The 25,353-nt window shown below is 36.1% G+C and overlaps 1 protein-coding gene across 5 annotated transcripts in view; it reads left to right on the top strand.

The window, feature by feature from the left end:
- The window catches only part of ZFAND4 (zinc finger AN1-type containing 4), a 78,543-nt gene that overhangs the window by 23,478 nt on the left and 29,712 nt on the right, over nt 1–25,353 (top strand). For 3 of the 5 annotated variants that reach the window (XM_057308468.1, XM_048218998.2, XM_057308467.1), the window contains 3 exons: nt 18,165–18,240; nt 20,371–20,438; nt 23,967–24,153. In XM_057308468.1, the coding sequence (XP_057164451.1) occupies nt 18,203–18,240; nt 20,371–20,438; nt 23,967–24,153 (293 nt within the window). In that variant the 5' untranslated portion in view covers nt 18,165–18,202. The remainder of the gene's footprint in view (nt 1–18,164; nt 18,241–20,370; nt 20,439–23,966; nt 24,154–25,353) is intronic. The other 2 variants (XM_057308469.1, XM_057308470.1) reach the window with 2 other exon arrangements.

The raw sequence follows: 25,353 nt of genomic DNA, 5'->3' as shown, positions 1-25,353 counted from the left end.
AGATTGGTTTTTTGCTATTGAGTTTTATGAGTTTTTTACATATGTTTGTATATTAATCCCTTATATATGATTTGCAATTGTTTTCTCCCATTCTGTAGGTTGCCTTTTCATTTTGTTGATGGTTTCCTTTGCTGTACAGAAGCTTTTAGTTTGATGTGGTCCCATTTGTTTATTTTTGCTTTTGCTGCCTCTGCTTATGGTGTCAAACCCAAAAAATCATCACAAGACAGATGTCAGGGATCTTACCCACTATGTTTTCTTCTAAGAATTTTATGGTTTTAGGTCTTAAATTCAAGTCTTTAATCCATTTTGAGTTGATGTTTATTTATGACAGATGCATATTTTATGTATGTAAGATAGTGGTCCAATTTCATTTTTTGGCATATGGCTGTCCAGTGTTCCCAGCACCATTTATGGAAAAGACTATTCTCCCCATTGTATATTCTTGGCTCCTTTCTCACAAATTAATTGACCATATATGTGTGTGAGTTATTTTTGAGCTCTTTATTCACTTGTTTTATGTGCCTGTTTTTATGCCAGTACCATATTGTTTTGAATACTATAGATTTGTAATATAATTTAAAATCAGGAAGCTTGATGCATCCGGCTTTGTTCTTCTTTCTCAAGATTTGCTTTGGCTACTCCTGGTCTGTTGTGGTTTCATACAAATTTTAGGATTGTTGGGGCCCCTGAGTGACTCAGGTGGTTAAGCATCTGACTTTGGCTCAGGTCACGATCTCGGGGTCCTGGGATCAGGCCCCGTGTTGGGCTTTGTGCTCATCAGGGAGTCTGCTTGTCCCTTTTCCTCTCCCTCTGTCCCTCCCCCTGCTTATGCACACATTCTCTCTCTCACTCAAATAAATAAATAAAATCTGTAAAAAAAGAAATTAGGATTGTTCTACTTCTGTGGGAAAAAATGCCATTGGAATTTGATAGAGATTGCATTAAGTCTATAGATTGCCTTGGGTAGTATGAGCTTGTTTTTTTTTTTTATGTTAGCCAGCATATAGTACATCATAAGTTTTTGTTATAGTGTTCAATGATTCATTAGTTGGGTATAATACCCAGTGAACTTTTTAACAATTCTTCAAATCCATGCGGGCAGAGAATCTTTCCATTTATTTGTTTCTTTTCCAATTTCTTTCATCAGTGTCTTATCATTTTAAGTGTACAAGTCTTTTTTTTTTTTTTAAGTTATACACAAGTAATGAATCATGGAACTTTACATCCAAAACTAGGGATGTACTGTATGGTGACTAACATAATATAATAAAAAAATATTATTAAAAAAAATCCTCCAAATACTCTTGAGAAAGGATACCTACGATGTAATTTTCTTTAGACCCTGCCTATCTGTAACTATTTTTATTCTATATTGACACTAAATTGAAGATTTGACAGAAGAAAAAAAAAAGATTTTATTCTTAAGTAATCTCTATACCCAATATGGGGTTCAAACTCACAACTCTGAGATCAAGAGTCGCGTGCTTTTCTGACTGAGCCAGCCAGGGACCCCAGTGTACAGGTCTTTAACCTTCAAGGTTAAATTTATTTCTAGATATCTCATTCATTCTCTCTTTTTTTAAGATTTTATTTATTTATTTGACAGAGAGAGAGAGAGAGAGAGCACGCACAAGCAGTGGGATCTGCAAGGGAGAGGGAGAAGCAGGCTCTCCATGGAGCAGGGCGCCCAAGGTGGGGCTCAATTGCAGGACCCTGGGATCATGACCTGAGCCAAAGGAGATGCTTAACCTATTGAGCCACCCAGGCAACCCTAGATATTTCATTCTTTTTGATACAATTGTAAATTGGGTTATTTTTTTAATTTTTAAAAAGATTTTATTTATTTATTTGAGAGAGAGAGTGCTTGCTCAAATGTGTTGTTGAGCCCCTCTAAGTGAATTTATCATTTCTGTTATTGTACTTTTCAACTCCAGAATTTCTATTTAGTTTTATTTTATTATGTCTAAATCTTTATTGATAATCTTCGAGATATCATTATGGTTTTATTTTGTTCTTTGTCCTTGTTTTCCTTTAGATCTTAGAACATATTTAAAATAGTTGGTTTTAAGTCTTTGTCTAATAAGTCTAACTTTCCAGTTTCCTCAGAGACAGTTTTTTCCTGGTGTATGGGCCATGGTATCTTCTTTCTTTTTGTGCCTTGTAGTTTTTGTCGAAACTTGTATAGCTTTCAACGTTTTGATTACAATGTGATAACTGTGAATTTCAGATTATTAGATCCCCGACCCTCCCCAAGGTTTCCCTGAATTATGTAAAGTTTATATTCTTTTGTGTTTATGGCTATGCAGTATCTGTTGTGTTGGTGTAGTGGTCAACGGAATAGACAGAGATTTCCTTGAATGACTAGAATAAAAATTTTCTGTTCTAGCACAGGTACTCTGTGTGTATATATTTTTTGGGTACACCTTCAACGTTCAGCCAGGCAGTTTACAACTGATTCAGCCTTCACATCTTGCTTTTGCAGAGCCCGCAAGTTAGAGGTGCCAACTTAGTGCCTTCCCAGCTCTTTCCTGAGCGTGTGCACACTGTGAGGCATGTGTTTTGCCTTATAGGCTCCTAAGAGTATGCCAGAGATTTTTCAAAGTACCCTATTGCCCATCCTTTCCTTCCCAGCACATTTGATTAATCTATTGTTTTCCCCACCCTTTTTCATTGCCCCAGACAGCAGCAACTAAAACATTTGCCTGTGAATGCTTTCAGTAGATGCTGCTCTGCTAGTGGCTGGAGCGCTGAGTGAGTTCTGAGTTGGGTGAGGTAAAGCAAGCCATTTGAAAGGGTTTTTCAGTAAGGCACCAGATCAAAACAAATAAGTTAATTTTTTTTTGTGTGTGTGTGTGTGTGAATGAAGTCCTTTGTGTTCCCCCTGGTAGTGGTGCTGAGAACCAAGCTGTTATTTTCAGGGCTGTTGCCGAACTGGGCAGTGGAGAATGCAATTAGATTGGCTATGTGAATATCAGAAAAACAGACTTTAAAAAAATAATCATTATAAGAAACGAAACACGTATATGAAAAGAAGCTCAATCCATTAAGAAGGTATAGCCATTATAAACATACATACACCTACCAACCAAGCCCCGAATTGAATAAAGAAAACAAAACCACAGAATTGAAGGGAGAAATAGTTGAACAATAATTGTTGGAGACTTCAGTACCTCATTTCTTTCATATTACTATCTTCACTGAAGTTTTAGGCGATAGAATGGAGTAAAACTCCTTCTTTGGCAACTGTAGCAGTAAGTGATGACCTCAATTACTGGAAATGCTTCCTTAACCTTCTAATTCTCAAATAAACCCTTGTTATCTTATGGGAATAATGTGTTCTTTTTTCTTCTGGTAGATTCCTTTTTTCCAAGTTAAGATAGTGCCTTTCTATTACTGTTATTTGAAAATATTACTTTAGCCGTGCCTTGGCTGGCTCATTTGGTGGAGTCAGTTTGATCTTGGGGTTGTGTGTTTGAGCCCACATTGGGTGTGGAGATAACAAAAAATAAAATCTTTTAAAACGTTATTACTTTAACAACTGGTTCCCGAAGTTTTCTTTGAGGGGGGACTTTGGGAATAATACTTGATAAGTTACTTGATAAGGACGTGGCTTCCTTTTTTAAAGCATGAATATCATAAGAGGACCACAGCTTTCTTTCCCCCCAATGTTATAAAATGATGAGTATGCTGTTCATGTGAAAAAAAAAAGGAGGAATTTTTTGAGCTTCTGATTGGAATGAGGGAAGTAGAGAACTGAGAGGTTGAAGGGGTAAGGTGGAAAAAAGAAGCAGTGAAAAGGAGTGTTAATTTTATGTGTCAGCTTGGCTGGGCCATGGAATGATCAGATATTTGGTCAAACATTACTGTAAGTGTTTCTGTGAGGGTGTTCTTGGATGAGATTAACATTGAAATCAGTGGGCTTTGAGTAAAGCAGATTGCTCTCTATAATGTGGTTTGGCATCATCAGATTAGTTGAAGGACCCAATAGAACAAAGAGACCATCTTCCCTTGAGCAAGAAGGAATTCTCCAGATAGCCTTTGGACTTTTTATGCAACATTAGCTCTTTCTGGTTATACAGCAGGCAGGCTTTGGACTCAGACTGGAACATTAACTCTCCTGGGTTTCCACTCTGCTGCCTTTCAGACTGGAACTATAGCATCAGCTCTTCTGGGTGTCCAATCTGCCAGCCCTCCCTGCAGATTTTGGACTTGCCTGCCTCCACAATCTCAACCAATTCCTTTTAAATCAGTCTCTCTCTCTCGTTCTCTCAGATGTACACACACACACACACAGACACACACACACAGACACACAGACACACAGACACACACACACACACACACACACACATCCCTTATTGGTTCTATTTCTTTGGAGAACCCTGACTAGTAAATACAGTATGAAGCTGGGATGCTACATATATTGATGGACCAATGGGCGATCCCTAGATAGCTAAAGAATGTCAAGAGCAAAGATTTTAAAGTTGTTTACATGGCTGTAATATGCTTTTTTTTGTACAATAAAAAATGATCACGTCAGTCCTATGTTCAAAACCTTTCAGTGCCTTCCCATCACACTCAAAATAAAATCCAGCCTCATTACTGTTGCATATAAAGTCTTTCCTATACATATCTTTAGCTCTACAGCTCTATCTTTCATTACTTTCCATTTTAGTAATTCTATTTGAGGCTTATTTGACCTTTTGCTCTTCAACAATCTCAGCTTCTCCCTGCCTGAAGGTATCTCCTCCAGATATCCTTATTCTTCCTTCCCTGACTGTATTAAAAATCTCACATCATTACTTCATGTCTTCCTTGACCACTCTAATAAAAAATACATTCCCTAACCCAGCATGCGCCAATCATTCTATATTTCTTTTCCCTGCTATATTGATTCATTGCATTGAATTACCTGGCATTATATTATAGATAATTGTATGGATGAATGGATGGGTATATATCCAGTATTACTTTTTATGCATCTTAAATAAAATTAAAGCTTCATGAGGGCAGTGTCTTTTTTTATTGTTGATTGTTCTATTTCAGGTCAGAGAATAATGTCTGATAAAGAATAAGCATTCAGATATTTGATGAATGAATGAGTGAAGGAAATCCAGAGTGATGCTTAATAGTTTTTAACTGTATCTAATTGAAATGTGGTCTTCTGGTGTAGATTATGTTCTTGTTCATGAAATTAAAATATGCAGTCCTTCCTATGTATATACCACTCCTTCTCTAGTTCATTCTCTTAATCTTCTTTCTACTATTTTTTTTTGCTTTTTCTGAAATGACTACATTTCCTACAGTGTTTTCAAAATTACTTTCAAGATTTTTGCTTTTGCATGGAATATGTGTGCTTATCACATAATGTAACCTTAAGAATTAAAGTAGTAATTCTCAGTGTTGAATAGACATACACATTCAGTATTAACAAGAAATTGGGAATAGAAATAATTTTCATTCCATTGATGTTCTTGTTTTTTAAAAATAAGCTTTTTTAAAAATTAATAAACTTTGTTAGAGCAATTTTAAGTTCACAATAAAATTGGGCAAAAAGTAAAGAGTTTCCAAATACAACTGTGCCCCCCCACCTCTCCCATTATCAACATTCCACACCAGAGTAGTGCATTTGTTATAGTTGATGAACCTACACTGACACTCATTTTCACCTAAAGCATATAGTTTATATTAGGGTTCACTCTTGGATTGTTACATTCTTTAGGTTTTCACAAATGTGTAGTAACATGTGTCCACCATTATATTATTATATAGAATCATTTCATTGCCCTAAAAGTCCTCAGTGCTCTGCCTATTTATTATTTCCTTCCCATAACCACTGGCAACCAGCCTTTTTACTATCTATTCCGTATGACATTTGATGATGTCAGTGTTTTGGATTTTGGCCATTCTTATAGGTGTGTAGTAGTATCTTGTTTTAATTTGCATTTCCCTAGTGATATATATTGAACATTTTTCCAAACGGTTGCTATCTGTATCTTCTTTGATAAAGTGTCTGGTCGAGTCTTTAACTGGGAAAAAAGCCCACATACTTGATGATTCCAACCATATTGTTTGTTTCCTTATTGTTGCATTTTAAGAGTTCTTTGTATAAGTTGAATAATAGTCTTCTATCAGATATGTCTCTTACAAGTATTTTCTCCCAGTCTGGGTTTGTCTTCTCATTCTGTGACACTGTCTTTTGCAGAGCATAAGTTATTAATTTTAATGAAGTCTAGCTTATCAATTATTTCTTTCATGGAACATGCTTTTGGTATTGTATCTAAAAAGTCATCATCAGGGGTGCCTGGGTGGCTCAGTCAGTTAAGTGTCTGACTCTTGGTTTTGGCTCAGGTCATGATCTCAGGGTCATGGGATCGAGCCCTGCATCAGGCTCCATGCTCAGTGGGGAGTCTGCTTGAGAGTCTCTCTCTCCCTCTGCTCTCCCCCCCAACTCAACGCTCCTCTCTCTCTCTCTAAAATAAATAAAATCTTTAAAAAAAGGGAAAATATTAACTTTAAAAAGTAAGTAAAAAAAAGTCATCATCCTACCCAAGGTCAGGTAGGTTTTTTAGCATGTTATCATCTAAGAGTTTTATAGTTGGCATTTTACGTTTAGGTCTCCAATGTATTTTGAATTAATTTTTGTGAGAGGTGTAAGATATGTGTCTAGGTGGTTCTTCTTCTTCTTCTTCTTCTTCTTCTTCTTCTTCTTTTGCTTGTGGACGTTCAGTTGTTACAACACCATTTGTGGAAAAGACTGTTAGCTCCATTATATTGCCTTTGCTCCTTTATCGAAGATCAGTTGACTGTATTTATGTGGGTTTATTTCTGGGCTCTCTATTCTGTTCTGTTGGTCTGTTTGTCTATTCTTTTATAATTACCATGCTGTACTGATTACTGTATCTTTATAGTAAGTCTTGAAGTCAGGTAGTGTCAGTCCTCCAACTCTGTTCTTCCATATTGAGTTGGCCATCCTGGGCTTTTTGCATCTCCATATAAACCTTACAGTCAGTTGATATCCACAAAGTTGTGAAGAACTGACATTTTGACGATATTATATTCTCCTATCCATGAAAATGGAATCTCTTTATTTTTTTAGTTCTTCTTTGAAATCTTTCCTGAGAGTTTTATGGTTTTCCACATATGGATTTTATACATATTTGGTTAGATTTATACTTGTTTTTCATTAGGTGCTAATGTAGATGGTAACCTATGTATTTTAAGATATAGATGTTTTTATCCAATGGCAATATATATTTAATTTCAAATACTACTTGGTAATTGCTGGTATATGGAAAAATGATTGACTTTAGTATACTAACCTGTGTCCTACAATTTTGCTATAATTGCTTTTTAGTTCTAATAGTTTTTGTTGTTGTTGATTCCTTTAGATTTTCTGCACAATCATGTCATCTGCAAAGATGGTTTTATTTCTTCCTTATCTGTATACCTTTTATTTCCTTTTATTGTTTTAGCTAGGACTTTAGCTAATCCTGGCATTAGCTGGGACTTCCAGTTCAGTATTCAAAAGCAGTAGTAAGAAGGGGACATCCTTGCCTTGTCCATGATCTTAGTGGGAAAACTTTAAATTTCAAACCATTAAGTGTATAGGATTTTTGTCAAGCTGAAGTTCCCCTCTATTTCTAGTTTGCTGAGAATTTTTATCATGGATGAGTTTTGGATTTTGTCAAATGCCTTTTCTCCATCTGTTGATATGATCATGGGATTTTTCCTTCATTAGCCTGATGGACTACGTTGATTTTTGAATGATCAACAAGCCTTGCGTAATTCTTTTTTATACACTGTTGAATTTGATTTGCTAATATTTTGTTGAGGATTTTTTTTTTCATCTATGTTCATAAGGGATATTGGTCTGTAGTTTTCTTGTAATGTCTTTGTCTGGTTTTGGTATTGGGGTAATGTTGGCCTCGTAGAATGAATTAGGAAGTATTCCATCCGCTTCTGGAATGGATTGTAGAAAATTGGGTAATTTCTTTCTTAAATATCTGATAGAACTCACCCGTGAAACAATCTGGCCTCAGTGCTTTTTGTTTTTGAAGGTCATTAATTATTGACTCTATTTATCTTTAATAGATAAAGGAATATTCACATTGTTTATTTCTTGTGTGTTTGTGTGGACAGAATTGGTCTATTTCATCTAGATCATCAAATTTATGGGCATGGAGTTGTTCATAGTATTCCTTTATTATTCTCAGGCTCAGATATTCTTTCCTTAGCTGTGTCCAATCTACTAATGTGCCCATCAAAGGCATTCTTCCTTTCTGTTATAGTGTTATTGATCTCTCTAGCATTCCCTTTTCTTTCTTAGAATTTCCTTTTCTTTTTCTTTTTTAAGATTTTATTTCCTTATGTGACACACACACACAGAGAGGGCACAAGCAGGGGGAGCAGCAGAGGGAGAGGGAGCAAGGAGCCCAATGTGGGGCTCAATCCCAGGACCTGGGAATCATGACCTGGCCGAAGGCAGACACTTAACCAGCTGAGCCACCCAGGCACCCCTAGAATTTCCATCTCTCTGCTTATATTGCCAAACTATTCTTGCTTGCTGTCTCCCTTACCTGTTAGAGCTTTTAGCAAAATAATCACAGTAGTTTTAACATTTCCAGTCTGATAATTTCACCTTCCTTGTCCTACATGAGTTTGGTTCTGATGCTTGCTCTGTTTCTTCAAACTGTTTTTTGCCTTTTAGTAGGCTTTGTTATCCTTTCTTGGTAGCCAAACCTGATGTACTTGGTGAAAGGATTGTTGTTAATAGACCTTTAGTAGGATGTGGTAAGGTGTGGAGTAAGATGGGGTATGGGGAAGCTTTCTACAGTCCTGTGATGAGGTCTCAGTCTTCTATTGAACCTGTGCCCCTGGCCTTCACTAGTTACTGTTACCCTCTCCCTCTTTCTCCCTCTCCCCTCTCAGGTGGCACAGGATGGCTAGAGTGAGCTGAAGTTGAATATTTCCCTTCCTCCACATGGAATGCTGGAGCAGGCTGGAGTTCGGTGTTTCCCTTACTCTCATATGCAAGGCTAGAATGGACTGAAGTTGTATATTTCCTTTTCCTCAGATCAGTTAGAGTCTGATAAAACCCCAGCAGATTAGGCTCTGGTAAAATAGTTTCTCCTGAGGGCGAGCCTTGTTAAGAACAGAATGCTCTGGCATATTTCAGACTGGTTACTTTTTCCCTTCCCTTGCTGGAAGCAGTAGGATGTGTTTCTTTGATAGTCACTCTAAGAACCTGGTCAAGCTCTTGGAGGTAAAACTTACATAGTGTGGGGACCCTCCATGACTGGGTCTCCAGGAATTTTTAGCTCTCATACTAATCTACACTGAGCTTCCAGCAGTTCATCAATTATAGTAAAGGTTTTCTTACCCACTGGTTCTTGGTAGAGGTTTTGGCTCTGGTTTATGATTTTCTAGTATTCACCTACCTCTCTAGTTTTGGGAGTAATGGTTTGCCCTGTGACCTTATTTCTTTGAGACAGATTCACTACAAGTCTTTGATTTTTTAGTTCGTTTAGCTTTTTACTTGTTGTCAGGTTGGAGAGGTGACTTCCAAGCTCATTACATGCTGGACCAAAACCCACAAGTCTGACTTGTTACTGTAGGATTTGCCTGATGATGATTTTTCTGTTTCCCTTATTCCCTCTGCATTTATTGGCATTCTACTATAAGGAAATGTTACCTGTTTATCCAATTATTTAGCTATATTGGCATGGACTCATGGATATTTATTTTGTTCTAGGGATTATAACCTATTACTGTGGTTAATCTTGTTGCTGAAATTGTTCCAAATTTGACTATTGGGAGTACCTCCAAATTAGTTTTTATGCCCTTTTGAAATGTCCCCATCATTTTTTAGGCATATCCTTGCCTTGCCTGGCACCATGAAATATTCCAGGTTCATCTTGTATTTTCCCTTCCTCAGTCCTGGCATCAGCCATTTCTCCAAGGTTATTTTCATATGAATGGTATTTAGAAACCAAGATTCAAGCACTAAGTGTGTTCATTACAATTGGCATGTCACTGCTTTTAGGCCATCATAACAGAGAGATAGAAAATGTGTATATTTACTACACATATATACACACACTATCCAAACTATCTATCCAAACTAACATGTTAAAAACTGTGAATTCATACAGATATCTCCAGTTTATCACCACAGTGTTTATTCTAGCTGATTCCTTTTCCATTTGTAATTTCTTTCTGTCACAGTAAGAAACTTGGTTTACATTATTCATAATGTATCTACTTATTTGCTCAAATTTGCATATATATACAGATTAGTTTAGAATCACTAACCCATATCTCTGTAAGAAACAAACTCACTAATTATAGTGTAAATTTGTATGCAGTTCTTTTTGTCCTTAGCTTATGATATATGATCAAAATACTGTTTTCTGAAGTTACTGAGGTTATTTTATTTTCTTCCCACACCTTCATTTGTAATAGTTATATTCATTTGTTATTATTTGTTTTATTTTTATGTTTCTGCACATCCTGAATTATTTTAATTACGAATTTGGGAGGGGGGTGAGTTGATGGTGAATCAATCAACATGGTTCCAAGAGTCAGAGCTATACAAAAATTTTAGAAGTGTTGCTACCCTCCATCCCAGCTACTTGTTTCCTATCACACATTCTTTCCACCCTATCCCACCCATCCACTGGATTACCAATCTTATTAGTTTCTGATTTTTCCTCTATGTTTTTATTTTAAAACATGTATATTTTAATATATTTTCTTCTAACATGAATGGTAACATACTCTAGACAGTCTTTTGTATTTTGCTTTTTATACTTAATAATGTACATTGGATAGCACTCCAAATCAGTTCATAGACGTGTTTCTCATTCACTTTTCTTTACAGTATTTTTTCTTTACATCTGTGTAGTGCTCCACTGCGTGAATATATGATAGTTTATTCAACCATTTTTCTCTGTATGGCATCTAGGTTGTTTCCAGTAATTTGCTATTTTTAGTGGCTCTACAATGGATAACCTTGTACATATATATTTTTGTACGTTATATGTATATCATCAGGGTAGATTACTAAATTGTGATTGCTAGATCAAAAAGTAAGTGAATATGTAGTTTTGTTAGGTATTGTCAAATTCCTTTCCAGGATGGTTGTACCAGTTTGTATTCCCACAGCAACATATAAAAATGCCTATTTATCCAAGCCTTGCCAACAGAAAATGTTGTCATACTTTAAAATTTTTGCCAATTGAGTGTGTTCTTTTAATTTGTTCTTCTCTAATTATGAGTGAATTAGAATATTTTATTCATATGTTTAAGGGCTGTTTTTACATATTTGATGGTAAATTGCTTTCTCGTGTCTTTTACCTATTTTTCTATTGGGTTTTGGTCCTTGTCCCACAATTTTTAAAAGTTCATTATATATTAGGGACATTAGTTTTTTTTTTTTAAAGATTATTTATTTATTTATTGGACAGAGATAGCCAGCGAGAGAGGGAACACAAGCAGGGGGAGTGGGAGAGGAAGAAGCAGGCTCATAGTGGAGGAGCCTGATGTGGGGCTCGATCCCATAACACCGGGATCACGCCCTGAGCCGAAGGCAGACGCTTAACCGCTGTGCCACCCAGGCGCCCCAGGGATATTAGTTTTATGTCTCTGGTATATGTTACACATATTTTTTTTTCTCCTAATTTCTCAGTTGTTTTTTGATTTTTTAAAAAAGATTTATTTGACAGAGAGAGAAAGAGGGAGAGTGTGAGTGGGGGGGAGGGGCATAGAGAGAGAATCTTCAAGCTGACTCCCCACTGAGGGTAGAATCAGACATAGGGCTCAGTCTTACGACCCATGAGATCATGACCTGAGCTGAAACCAAGAGTTGGACACTTAACTGACTGAGCCACCCAGCACCTCTAACTTTTTTTATAGTGGTTTCTGTCTCAGGCAATTAAAAATTTTTTTGCATGTGAAAAAAAAGTTCAAGCAAATTTATCAATCTCTTATTGTCTCTGCATTTTGAGTCATAATTAGGATAACCCTTTCTTTGCACCACAGTTAAAGAGCAATTCATCCATGTTTTCTTTTAGTATTTATATAGTTTCATTTTTTACATTTAGATCTTTGATCCATTTGCAGTTTTTTTTTTTTTTAAGATTTTATTTATTTATTTGAAAGAGATAGAGACAGCCAGCGAGAGGGAACACAAGCAGGGGGAGTGGGAGAGGAAGAAGCAGGCTCATAGCGGAGGAGCCTGACGTGGGGCTCGATCCCATAACGCCGGGATCACGCCCTGAGCCGAAGGCAGACGCTTAACCGCTGTGCCACCCGGGCGCCCCCATTTGCAGTTTGTTTTTATTGTTGTTTATTCTTATATACAGCATTAGCTATGAATCTAATTTTCTTTCTCCAAATGACTACAGTTATTCCAGCACCATTTATTTTAAAAGTCCATTTTTGCCTGAGTGATTTGAGATACCACCTTTATCATCTGTAGTTGGGTCTGTTTTGGGCTTTCTGTCAGTCTCACACCTTTAATTATAGAGGCTTTCTAGTATGTTTCCATGTCAGGTGGAGCTAGTACTCATTGATTTTCATTTTTGGTATTTTTTTTCTGGCTGTTGCATGTTTTTCTTTTAGCTTGTGTTGCCTTGTCTTACTCTTAAAGAGATTGGTAGTTTTAGAATGATTCATTAAATTTATAAATTAATTTAGGTAGAACTGATATCTTTATAGTGTTGAATTATTCTATCTAAAAACAAACTTCTTTTTCTGTTTTGTTCAAGTCTACTTTTTTTTTTTTCAACAAGCAGTTGCACAATGTTTAATATTTTTCAGGCACTGTTTTTCTATACAATATTGATCTGTTTTATCTGGTTTTTTAAAAAATATTTTATTTATTTATTTGTCAGAGAGAGAGACAGCAAGCACAAGCAGGAAGAGCAGCAGGCAGAGAGAGAAGCAGGCTCCCCGCTGAGCAAGGAGCCTGATGTGTAGGATTCGATCCCAGGACCCGGGATCCTGACCTGAGTTGAAGGCAGATGCTTAACTGATTGAGCCACCCAGGCGCCCCAGAATGTTTGATTCTTACATAACTTTTAATTATTATTATCATTGACTCTGTATGGATTTGTTAATTTTTCTCTTGTTGGTTTTTGTGGTACAGAGTGCTTCATAGATACTGTTTCATGGTGCTCTCTTCTGTCAGTACAGCAATGTGCAGATTATTTTAGTAGATGGTTTATATTTGTTCTAAGGTGATGCAAGTTGGAGGGAGTTATGAACCCTCCAGTTTTGTGGTTCTCTTTTATCTTGCAAAACTGTTCAGTTTTCCTCACTTGCTCTCCACCCCCCATTGGTCCCTGACCACTGAATTACTAAAAGACAATCTTCCTCTTTTTTTTTTTTTTTTTTTTGCCTCTCACAGAAGGTCCTTCAAATCGTTTCCTTCAAAGTCCCTTCCTTGTAGTCAGGGCTGTGATATACTGGGTCCTTTTTGTCGACTTTTCAGTCTTAGAATGGTTTCTTCTTCCTCATGCTAGTTTCATATTCAGTTTATATACTGTCACTAGTTTCCATCTCTGACTTCTCTGAAAGTTTTCTGTCAGACCTTAAGGGATAGGAGCATGATACTTTGCTCATTAAGATTGTGTGATTGCCCCCTTTTATTCCCATTTACTTTGAAGTTTGGACATTTTCTCTCTTCAAGAGAGGAAGGTGAAGGGCATGGTTTCTGTGTAGATTCATTACCTTTCATTTGTTCGTATTGTTTTGGGAGGAAATGTTGGGAGATGGGAGCTAGATTGTCTTTAATTATCTATAAGTTTTCTTGATTCTGGTTTAGTTCCTAAATGCAGATATGACTATGCTCTCAAGCACATAGTATCTGCATGCAAATTCTTTAAAAAATGACTGAAGAAATATGTTTGACTTACTGTTAGGGTTAGATGAGGTCATGAGGGTACCCTGTGTTGGGATTAGTGCCCTTATTAAGAAGAGACATCGAGAGCTCCCTTTCTTTCTGTGCACACTCACAAAGAAGCCCATAGGAAGCCAAAAAAAAGAAAAAAGTAGAATGAAACCTACTTTGCCAGAAACTTGATCTTGAACTTTCTTGAACTTTCCAGCCTCCATAGCTATGAGAAGTAAAATTCTGTTGTTTAAGCCTCCCAGTTCATGGTATTTTGTTAGAGCGGTCCAAGCAGATTAATACATACACACACACACAGGGGCGCCTGGGTGGCTCGGTCGGTGGAGCATCCAACTCTTGATCTCAGGTCTTGGTCTCAGGGTTGTGAGTTCAAGCCCTGTGCTGGGCATAGAGCCTACTTAAAAAAAATACACACATATTTGCAAATGAACTCACACTCATATATCACTATCACAGGTTCATGTATAATAGTGAAAAATTGGATGGGTGAATATATCTCTTATTAGGGGACTGGGTAAATAAGTTATGACAGAAACATATTGGAGTACCATCCAGTCACTAAACACAATGTATATTTTATTTACTGATGTGAAAAATGTACATATTATGTTAAGTGAAAAAAGCAGTTTATAATACAACTCACAAAATTTGTTCCCATTCCTATTTAAAAAAGTTTTAAAAGGAAATATACCCAAAATGTTAAGAATAGATTCGACTGGGTTTAGGATTATATGTAGTTTTTATTTTCTTTTATATATTTCTGTGTTGTCTACTTTTCACAGATGACTATTATTTTTATAATAAAGTTATATTTTAATTTGTAAGATATTTTAGAACACTAAATAGAAAATTTTTATATATGTAATCTGTTTTTTTTGGAAGACATGTTTGTTTTATAGGAATTAATTTTTCTGGATTTAGTTGTACAAGAAATGAGTTGAGGTTTAAAGGCAAAGGGTCATCCTTAAATAGGGTTGCCAGGTTTTTATTTGCTAAATCTGGCAATGCTGTCTTAAAGCCAAGTTGGTTAGCTCTGTATATTTGAGATTTTAAAAGTGTGTATGGTAGAAAGAACCCTAGTGTTTTTTAATGTGCAAGAGAGGACGCTGAGGTTCACAGAGGTTGATAATCTCTGCAGTCATTCAGCAACTCAAGTAGCCATCAGGACCACAGCTCGGTCTTGGATGCTTCTTTCACTCTGTCTTGCCTGCCTGCTATCCTTATATTTTTTTAGCCTGCTAAATGATGGCTCAGTTCATTTAAAGTGTTTACAGGAGTTATGTGTGTCTAAGCAGTGTTACGACTGTGTCTTCAATCTAGTTTAAAGTTTCCATTAGTGGAAACCGGGGATGTACTGTATGGTGACTAACATAATATAATAAAAAATCATTAAAAAAAAGGAATCATAAATAAATAAAACAAAATTGAAAATAGAAGAAAAAAATAAAGTTTCCATTAGAAAGTAATACTCTATGATGTTGGTTGAACGTAAACAGTAGTACCTGTCCAAATTGCTTTACGTAATTATGCTGAGGAAATCCCATGATTCTGATTGAAGAGTTGATCCAGGCACATTTCCAACTTGTTAAAAACATAAAATACTTTTGGTGTGAAATAATTTCTAGTTTAAAAGCCTTTTTCTTACCTGGTGTTCTTTTTTAGCTGGAAGCAAAATGAAGTAAACTGTTTCATTTGAGAGATATATTTATATCCACCCTCTGAACCCCCATGGGCTGTATTTCATGATGATCTTTTGGAACATTTAGTGAACGTTTAGTAGATATCCAGGTCTTCTAATAGGCAGTACTATTGAACCATCACCAGACAGCTACTTTTGCTTTTATGAAGGCTGATTTTCTGGAAGCTGATTAGCATAAAGGTTAAGAATGCAGTTTCTGGAGTTGGCCTGTGGGGGCTTCAGATCTCAAATCCACCTACTCTGTGTGTCAATCTCTCAGTATTCAGTTTTATTTATTCATTTTTTTTTTTAAAGAGGGGAGGGAAGAGGGGCAGAGGCAGACAGAGAGAATCTCAAGTAGATTCCATGGTCAGCATGGAGCCAGATACAGGGCTTGATCTCACAACCCTGAGAGGATGACCTGAGCTGAAATCGAGAGTTGGACACTTAATCCGATGAGCGACCCAGGCGCCCCTCAGTACTTCAGTTTTATAACCTGTGACGTGAACATAATATTGATGCCCACTTCACAAGATTGTGGTTGCAGTTAAATTGTGGTAATAGAAGTCAAGCACTTTTACAGTGCTTGGCTTATAATAATGAATACTAGCATACATACCACTGTTGTTATTTTTATTTTTAAAAGATTTTATTTATTTATTAGAGAGAGAGAAAGAGAGGGCACAAACAGCAGGAGGAGCAGCGGGAGAGGGTCAAGCAGACTCCACGCTGAGCACAAAGCTGGATGCAGGGCTCGATCTCAAGACCCTGAGATCATGTCCTGAGCCAAAATCAATAGGCAGATGCTTAACCAGCTGAGCCATCCGGGGGCCCCGCCACTGTTATTATTCTAGTGAAGTTTTAGTATCATAAGAAAAAGTAATTTAAGAAGGCAGTACATGAGATATTAAAAAAAGATTTTCATCAATATCAGTATCAATGAAATGTTCTATTGAGTAGATAATACTCATTCTCTGACTAGTATAGTCCAAATATTCTGGGAATTCTAATGTGTACTGTGAAAAAAACAAAGAAAAAAAAAGGTTAATTATGCTAGAGAATGGAATCTTCCTTAATACTTTTTTAACACCACAGAAATGCAAATAAACTGTCTTGTACAAGACTATAATTTTCAGCATTGAAAATTATCCACAACATAATTTTTTTTCAAATATTGAATTATTCTGTAATTAGTGTTCAGACTCTACAAAAGAACATGTTAATATATAATCACATACAAATACTGAAGTGGAAGGAATTTTCTAGTACATCAATGTTAAATTGGAAATTATATTTTCTGCCCCTTTTCAAGATTAATGACTTCCATTCAGAAGAGTTATGAAAGATGCCGTGTTAATCACTAAATAATGTTACTCTGGCTGGGGCGCCTGGGTGGCACAGCGGTTAAGCGTCTGCCTTCGGCTCAGGGCATGATCCTGGCGTTATGGGATCGAGCCCCACATCAGGCTCTTCCGCTATGAGCCTGCTTCTTCCTCTCCCACTCCCCCTGCTTGTGTTCCCTCTCTCTCTGGCTATCTCTATGTCTGTCGAATAAATAAATAAAATATTTAAAAAAAACAAAAAAAAATAATGTTACTCTGGGAACACATTTTAGGAACACCCCCCCCCCCCAAAAGGACAGTAAACTAAATTAGATGGTCTATTTTTTTTTAAGATTTTATTTATTTATTTGATGGAGAGAGAGACAGCGAGAGAGGGAACACAAGCAGGGGGAGTGGGAGAGGAAGAAGCAGGCTCCCAGCGGAGGAGCCTGATGCGGGGCTCGATCCCAGGACCCTGGGATCATGCTCTGAGCCGAAGGCAGATGCTTAACGACTGAGCTACCCAGGTGCCCCAAATGTTCTGTATTTTTAAACTTAGATATAATTGACATACTAGTTTTGGATGTACAACATAATGATTCAATATTTGTATTTATTGAGAGGTGATTACCATAATGAGTCTTGTTAACTCATGTTATCACCATACATAGTTACAAAATTTTTTTCTTGTGATGAAAACTTTTAAGATCTAGTCTCATAGCACCTTTCAGATATACAATAGTATTAACTATAGTCCCCATGTTCTACTTTATTTTATATATTTTATGACCTAATTATTTTATAGCTGAGAGTTTTGTACATTTTAACCACCTTCACCCATTTTACCCCCCACCCCTGCTCACAATATACTTTTAACAAACTGCATATAACTGAATGAAGACTGTACTTTGTAGCATTGAGAACAGTCTTCTAGGCCTTAAATCTTAAATTCCTCAGGGCTGATTTCATGATATTTGTCTTTTAAAGGGCTCCCTAATGTTATACTTTGCTTCAAGAATAGAGAGTTACTAAAACACTGTTCTAAAGTAAGTGGATTGGATTCCATTTACTTTTAACCATAGCTTTTACCTATGATTCTGTCAATTTTAGCTAAGCACCTAACATTGAATTTAGAAGCGTGTTGAATTTATTATTAGTAGTAGTTCTTTAATAAAAGAGCTTTGTATCATACTCTTTTGAAGACTCTTTTGAATTTGTAACCATATTTTTATAACCTTCCCCTAAGGTATTCCCATCTGTCAGCAGCACTTAATTTGGAATAACATGGAACTTGAAGATGATTATTGCTTGAATGATTACAAGTGAGTGTAATTACATATTAGCTGTTTTATAGATGCTTAGTATTACAACTCCATATATCAGGTTTTTTCTTCTGAATCCTTGAATCATGTCTCTTCTCTCTCTCTTTTTTTTTAAAGATTTATTTATTCATTTATTTGACAGAGACAGCCAGTGAGAGAGGGAACACAAGCAGGGGGAGTGGGAGAGGAAGAAGCAGGCTCCCAGTGGAGGAGCCCGATGTGGGGCTCGATCCCGGAACGCCAGGATCACGCCCCGAGCCGAAGGCAGACACCCAATGACTGCGCCACCCAGGCGCCCCTCATGTCTCTTCTGAACAGTTGTGACCCCTTGACTTAATTGTAAATCCTGAACCTTAAGATATGTTGGCTCAGTACTCCAAACTGCCTGATCCTTATCCTTTGATTCTCTGTTTTATTCATTATTCACACCAAGTGTGTATCCCCTGCCTTTTTAGATCCCCCTCTTTTGACCTTGCCTTGTGCTCTTTTTTTTTTTTTTTTAATATTGACCCATTCCCACATGGTTACTTTCCTTTTCTTTTCATTTTTACAAGAATATTGGGTAAGAATAAAAATCCTAGAAAAGAGCACAGGCAGCAGTTTCTCTGACATCAGCTGTAGCAACAGTTTTCTAAGGCATGTCTCCTGAGGCAAGGGAAATAAAGGCAAAAATAAACTGTTGGGACTACATCAAAATAAAAAGCTTCTGCACAGCGAAGGAAATAATCAATGAAACTAAAAGCAACTTACTGAATGGGAGAGTTTGCATATGACATATCCGATAAAGGGTTAGTATGCAAAATATATAAAAAAACTTACACAGTTCAACACCCCAAAACCGAATGATCCAATTAAAGAACAGGTATTTCTCCAAAGAAGACATCTAGATGGTCGACAGACATATGGAAAGATGCTCAGTATCACTCAGCATCAGGGAAGTGCACATCAAAACTACAGTGAGATGTCACCTCACACCTTTTAGAATGGCTCAAATTAACAACACAAGAAACAGTGGGTGTTGGGGATACATGCACCCCTATGTTTATAGTGGCATTATCTGCAATAGCCAAATTATGGAAGCACCCCAAGTGTCCATTGGTAGATGAAAGGATAAAGAAGATGTGGTGTATATATACAATGGAGTATTTTTCTACCATAAAAAGAATGAAATCTTGCCCTTTGCAATGACATGGGTGGAGCTAGAGAGTAAAATGCTAAGTGAAATAAGTCAGAGAAATATAAATACTGTATAAGATTTCACTCCTATGTGGAATTTAAAAACAAAAAATATTAGCAAAGGAAAAAAAAGAGACAAACCAAGAAATAGACTCTTAACTATAGGGAACAAATTGGTGGTTACCAGAGAAGAGCTGGGTGGGGGGGATGGGTAAAATAGGTGAAGGGGGTTAAAAGGACACGTCTCATGATGAGCACTGAGTAATGCATTGAATTGTTGAATCGTTATATTGTACATCTGAAACTAATATAACACTATCAACTATACTGGAATTAAAATTAAAAACTAAACAATAAAAAAGTAAAAAGTAAATAAAATACACTTGATAAAGATGAAAAAAGAGTATTGGGTAAGAGAGTTTTGCTCTTCACCAAGTCTTTCATTTTTCGTCAAGCCCTCCTTCTATTAAGTGACACTGTGCGCACCAGTGATTGCAGACATACTATTTGACTTTCGTCTTTTTTCCGTACACTTCTTCACTCTTAAAAACAAAAGGGTCAGCGACAGTGTGAAATATCTGGAGAGCACTGGGATTTGGGAGATCGTGTAGATCTTGTAGGTGTGCTATTTTTCTATTTTCTATTTTATTAAATAGATCTGTTTTCTAACACTTTGCATCCTGGACAAACTCCTTTTCTTCTTAGGGCCTCTTTTTCTTTACATGTGAAATGAAGAGGCTAAACTGAGGTGTTGTATCATATTTAAAGCTTATGAGAACTTATTCATTTTTTCATTATTTATACAAGTAATTAACATTTTATATTTATGCATTTTGCTGCATCTTTTTTATATGACAGAGGGTAAGTACTGTGCCTGATCAACTAGCACTTAATTATGTATATGTCTAACATGGAATGCACTTTGATAATGATGGTTTGTTTTTCTGTTAACAGCATATCAGAAGGTTGTACCTTGAAGCTGGTATTGGCTATGCGTGGTGGACCTATAAATACTAGAAGAGGTAGGCATTTGTTAATATCATGTACATTAAAGCAATTTGACAATAATAATTTTCAAGCCAGTTGGTATTTTTATCGTCTCAAGTTTTAATCAGGTTCTCTTTCTGCTATTATGTCTTTTAAGCACATTTGTTTTTCTAAGCATTGTTCTTTAAAGTGTAAATGTGCAGAAGGAACTCATGTTTCAGAAAAATTTCCTGATTCCTGATTCAATCCAGGGATATTTAAAAATAAACCTCACCAGTAGAGGGAAAGGAAATGAGTAGCACTGTGTAAATATGTTGCTATCGTTGTGTTTAAGTTCATAACAGTTTGTTGCTTTTTTTACCCACTGAGTCTCCAACTCTGGATGTAATGATTGTTAGAGAAAATTCTAAAGTTGCCCATTAGCCTGGTTTGTGATGCATTTGGGTTTCAAAGATATTATTGAGGCCCTGTTGAATCCTTTTTCAGAATGTGGGCAGTCTCTGGAGGTCTTTCGTTCATTTAACAAATATATTTTATGTACCTACTAGATGTTCAAGATAGTGTTCCATGGAAGAAAAGTTTCTGCTTACTGACAGTGTCCAGACTAAACACGTAAAGATTTGATGTCATATCAGGCAGTTATAAGTGTTATGGAGGAAATAGGGGAGTGTGACAGTGTCTGTGGAAGTAGGATACTAGGAGGATGATTGTGGAAGGGCCTTGGAAAAGGTGATGTGAGCAGAGACTTGATTAAAAAGAGAGTTCTAAGCATGGGAAAAACTGGGAGTGTTCACATTGGTTCCTGATTCAGGTATGTCACATGAATCCCTACCAAGAAGAGGGATCCTTAGACTGCTCAGAGCAGTCCTGCTCTTTGGGCCTCATTTGGGAAAGGACTTCATATTTGTTTGATCCTTTACTAACCAGAAGACTAAGTTTATTTCTTCCACAAGTCAAATTTTATCTCTGTGTTTCACAATTTTTGTTAGAAAATGGGGCTTATTATCTTTTTCCTAGCTACTTTAGGAGGATTTTGTGAGATATGTTACTTTAGTTGTTGAACCGTTCTGGATAGGTTAGAAAAAAACAAAGGTAGTAATGTTGGAGTTGGTTAACTAGCACTCCTAATATCAGAAATTCTATAAATTGGACTTATAAAATTGTCCTATGTGACATAAGGTGATTATGTTACCAAGTCTGAGGATAGTGTAAGAACCCTAAAGTGTTTAAGATTGTATTTATTTATTTGTCAGAGAGAGAGAGAGAGAGCGAGCACGAGCAGGGGGAGCGGCAGGCAGAGGGAGAGGGAGAAGCAGGCTCCCCACCCAGCAAGGAGCCCAATGTGGGACTCGATCCCAAGACCCTGGGATCATGACCTGAGCTGAAGGCAGGCACTTAACTGACTGAGCCACCCAGGATTCCCAAGAAACCTAAAGTGTTTACGGAGCCATTATGATGACATAGAATTATACAGTGTTTAATGACATGTTAATTCCACTGTTATAAAATTTTGAAACTTGGTTATTTGTGTATAGTATTGTCTTTAAACCAGGGTGTTTTATCAGAACATGTACTTTTCTTACGAGGACCAGAATTATTTTATGTTTATGAGGAGAAGTGTAAGTATGATAGATTTTGAGTTAAAAATATATGGGTGGGAGTTTTTGTTGTTGTTGTTGTTGTTGTTGTTTTACTTTTTGAGAAATGAAAATGAAAGTGCTTTCCTTAGGTAGGTGAAGCTTTGTAATACTTTTTTTCCCTACAGCTTTCTATGCCTTGTTTGTAAATTGAAAAATCAGCAAGGAGAACTTGTCTTTTTTAATATTTTAATTATGTATTTAATAATTTTGCTTTTATTGAATCAGCTTCTTTAAAATTAAAAGCTTGCTGTTATCTCCATTCGTCATTGAAAACTTTGTGAAGAATAAAAACTATACCCAGTTCTAGAACTTTTCCATGTTGTATTTGAAAAACCATATTTTTTGGCTATTTAGTCTTACTTGAAAATTGTGGTTTAGAAAATACCACTAGTTTAGTAATATTTAGCTTTTAAAATTGTTTTTGAATTAGTCATTTTCAAAACAACATAGAAAATCCTTTCTAAAACTAAATTTTATCTTAAGGTATATATACAGTGTGTTATACTGGATGAAATCAAAGTGGTTTTTCTTTTATGAAAAGGTGTGCATCCACCACATAGATGCATATACGTAGTCAGTCCCAGCTGATTTATGTAAGGCTTTCATGTGGCTTTAGTAATGGCAGAAACATAGATTTTCTTTCTTTTTAAAGTACTGTGGAACATGTAGCATTGACTTAAAAATGGCAAGAACTTGTTTTAAACATGTCTTTTAATATTTGCACATTTTGTGCCTGTGAAAAGAGTTGGTCAAAACATCCAAATATTTTTATAAAATAAGCTAAATCTTATTATATTTCTAGTTTTTCTGTTTTAGTCGTGGTGGTCTTGGATTAGGATTTGGAACATCTTTAATGTTTTTGCCTTGCTACTTTCACAGTTTAATATTTCTTATTGCTATAACTTTTTTGAAGGTTAGCACAGCACTGTGATTCTGTAAATAAATAAGCTGCTCGTATCAAAGTTAGGGAATTTGAGAAATTTTTGCCTCTTTTAGGAAAGGCAAATGTTTCTGCAGCTTGCCATGAGTTTTTGGGAGTGAACTTTTTTTCCTGTAATCATTACTTAAGTCTGGGCTCAGAGTCTTGTAGAACATTCACCCTGTGAGCCAGCGATCTCTTGAGGCTCTTCCCCCCCACAGGAGCAGAATCTGTGGCTGCCGTGGACAAGAGCAGGTTGTAATGATGGCTGCAGTATCAAGCCTGACGACAACTCCAGGCCAGAAGAGCCTATAATAGTGGGGGGCTCTGTCCCGTCCTTGGGCTCTTGACTGCACACATGGGTACATACCAGGACAGTTGAAGTCCAGGGAGGATGCTTTCAAGAAACAACATGTTGACCATTACACACAAGTTTTAGTACACTCAGGGGCCCGCTTGTGTTCTGAATTGTTGTAAACTTTTAATTACCTAACTTCATGTCAAGAAACAGCTCTAAGAAGAACATAAAACCAGAATCAAAGAAGAATCTAAAACCAGAAAGAAAAAGAGAGATTCACTTGCTTCTAATTTCCAACATATGTCTCCCAATTATGTGTCTTTTTTTAAATCTAAAGTAAGTGGAATTTATATTGCTTTTAAATTATTGATGTAACCAATATTGGAAAGTATAGGAAGCAGACGTGTGAAGTGAAAATAGTCGTAGGTAATTATGTCACAGAATGAGCAAACACACAGACTCAGGAAAATACTGATGTATTTAGTTAAGTCCTGTCTTTGTATGTAATGACATAATAATGCATTTCATTTATTTCCTGTTAGTATAACATAGGGAATGCTGTATTAATTGTAAAAGACCAGAAACTTATTTAAAGACTGTCATGTGTATGTTGTTCTAATTCAGCATAGTGTATCCTGCCGCTGTACCAACATGCATAAAACTTGATATAAATTGAAAGCTTGTTTATCAATTTTTCCATTTGTAGTTCCTATGGAAGACCCACTTAGGGAGATGGCTGAGTACTTGGATTCCAGTCAAGATGAGGTCTGGGAGAAGACCTCCTGCAACAAACAAGTTACATTTTTGGTATACCGAGAAGGAGATCAATTGAATTTCTTTCGTGTAGTAGATAGGGGAGATGGCACTTTAACACCATTATCTGAAACTTTAAGGTAAATAGGTTTTCATTTGTATGTCTCACTTAGAAAAGGAGAACACTGTATGATATACTCCCTAAACCTTAATGTTTACTTTTTGTTGTCAAAATAATCTTATATTCACAAGACCGACTAAATTTCATGCATTCTCCCCACTCCCTGCCCCAGCTATATAATTCTGAAATTGTTCTTCATATGATTGGTATTTAGTGAGTAATTTATAAAACTGAAATTTCTTTATGGAGTAGGAATTTTATATTTATTTATTTTAATTATATTTTATTAATAATAAAGGTAATGTATTTATTAATGTATTTATTTATTAAATTATATATTTATTATGATTTAGTTCTGTCCTTTATGAAACTCTAAGATGCTGACTTGATTCTAGAGTGTTGTCATAATAGTGTGTTATTGTACAACGTTGGCATTTTAGGGTTGAACCTAGATTTGCTAGGTTTTTTTTCAAAATTTAACTCTACTGCTTAAAGGCACATAAAGCTCTTTACTTCTCTGGTCTTGTTTTCCTGCTCTGTAAAAGGAAGAGGAGTTGTTAAATTGATTCTAAACTCAGAAGGAAACATCTTTTAAAGGTACTAGCTAGGCAATAGAACAATTAAAAAATAAGACAAGTTATCTGTAAGTTTCTTTGTACTCTGTCTTACTTTGATTCTTTCGCTTTAAGCCACCAAACACTTAATGAACTTTGTAGCCAGGCTGTACACTAGTACTGGCTTACAAAGATGAATGTCCTTCCCTTTGTGGAACGTGCAATCTGCTCTAACCAGTATCTATAATATATTCTTGCCAATTGTTATAAAAAGATATCAACATCTCTGGAAAACCAGATAAGAAGGCTTTCATTTTGCCTGAAAGGTGGGGAGTTAGGGACAAACTCTGAGAAGAAGTGACCTTAAAAGGGGAGTAGGAGTTTTCCAAGCAGACCAAGGAAGGAAAGGTATTACCGGTAACTAAATTTAATCAGATTAGTTGTGGGGTTTTTTTGGGTTGAATAGTGTAAGTTCTTTATATATTTTGGATACTAACCCCTCATTGGTTATATCATTTGCAAATATTTTCTCCCATTCAGTAGGTTGCCTTTTCATTTTGTCATAGATTTCCTTTGCTGTACAAAAGCTTTTTATTTTAGTATAGTCCCAATAATTTATTTTTGCTTTTGTTTCCCTTGCCAGAGGAAACATATTTAGAAACATT

Source organism: Ursus arctos, unplaced genomic scaffold, assembly GCF_023065955.2.
Source record: "Ursus arctos isolate Adak ecotype North America unplaced genomic scaffold, UrsArc2.0 scaffold_7, whole genome shotgun sequence".
NCBI lineage: Eukaryota > Metazoa > Chordata > Mammalia > Carnivora > Ursidae > Ursus > Ursus arctos.
This window is presented reverse-complemented; position numbering and strand designations above follow the sequence as displayed.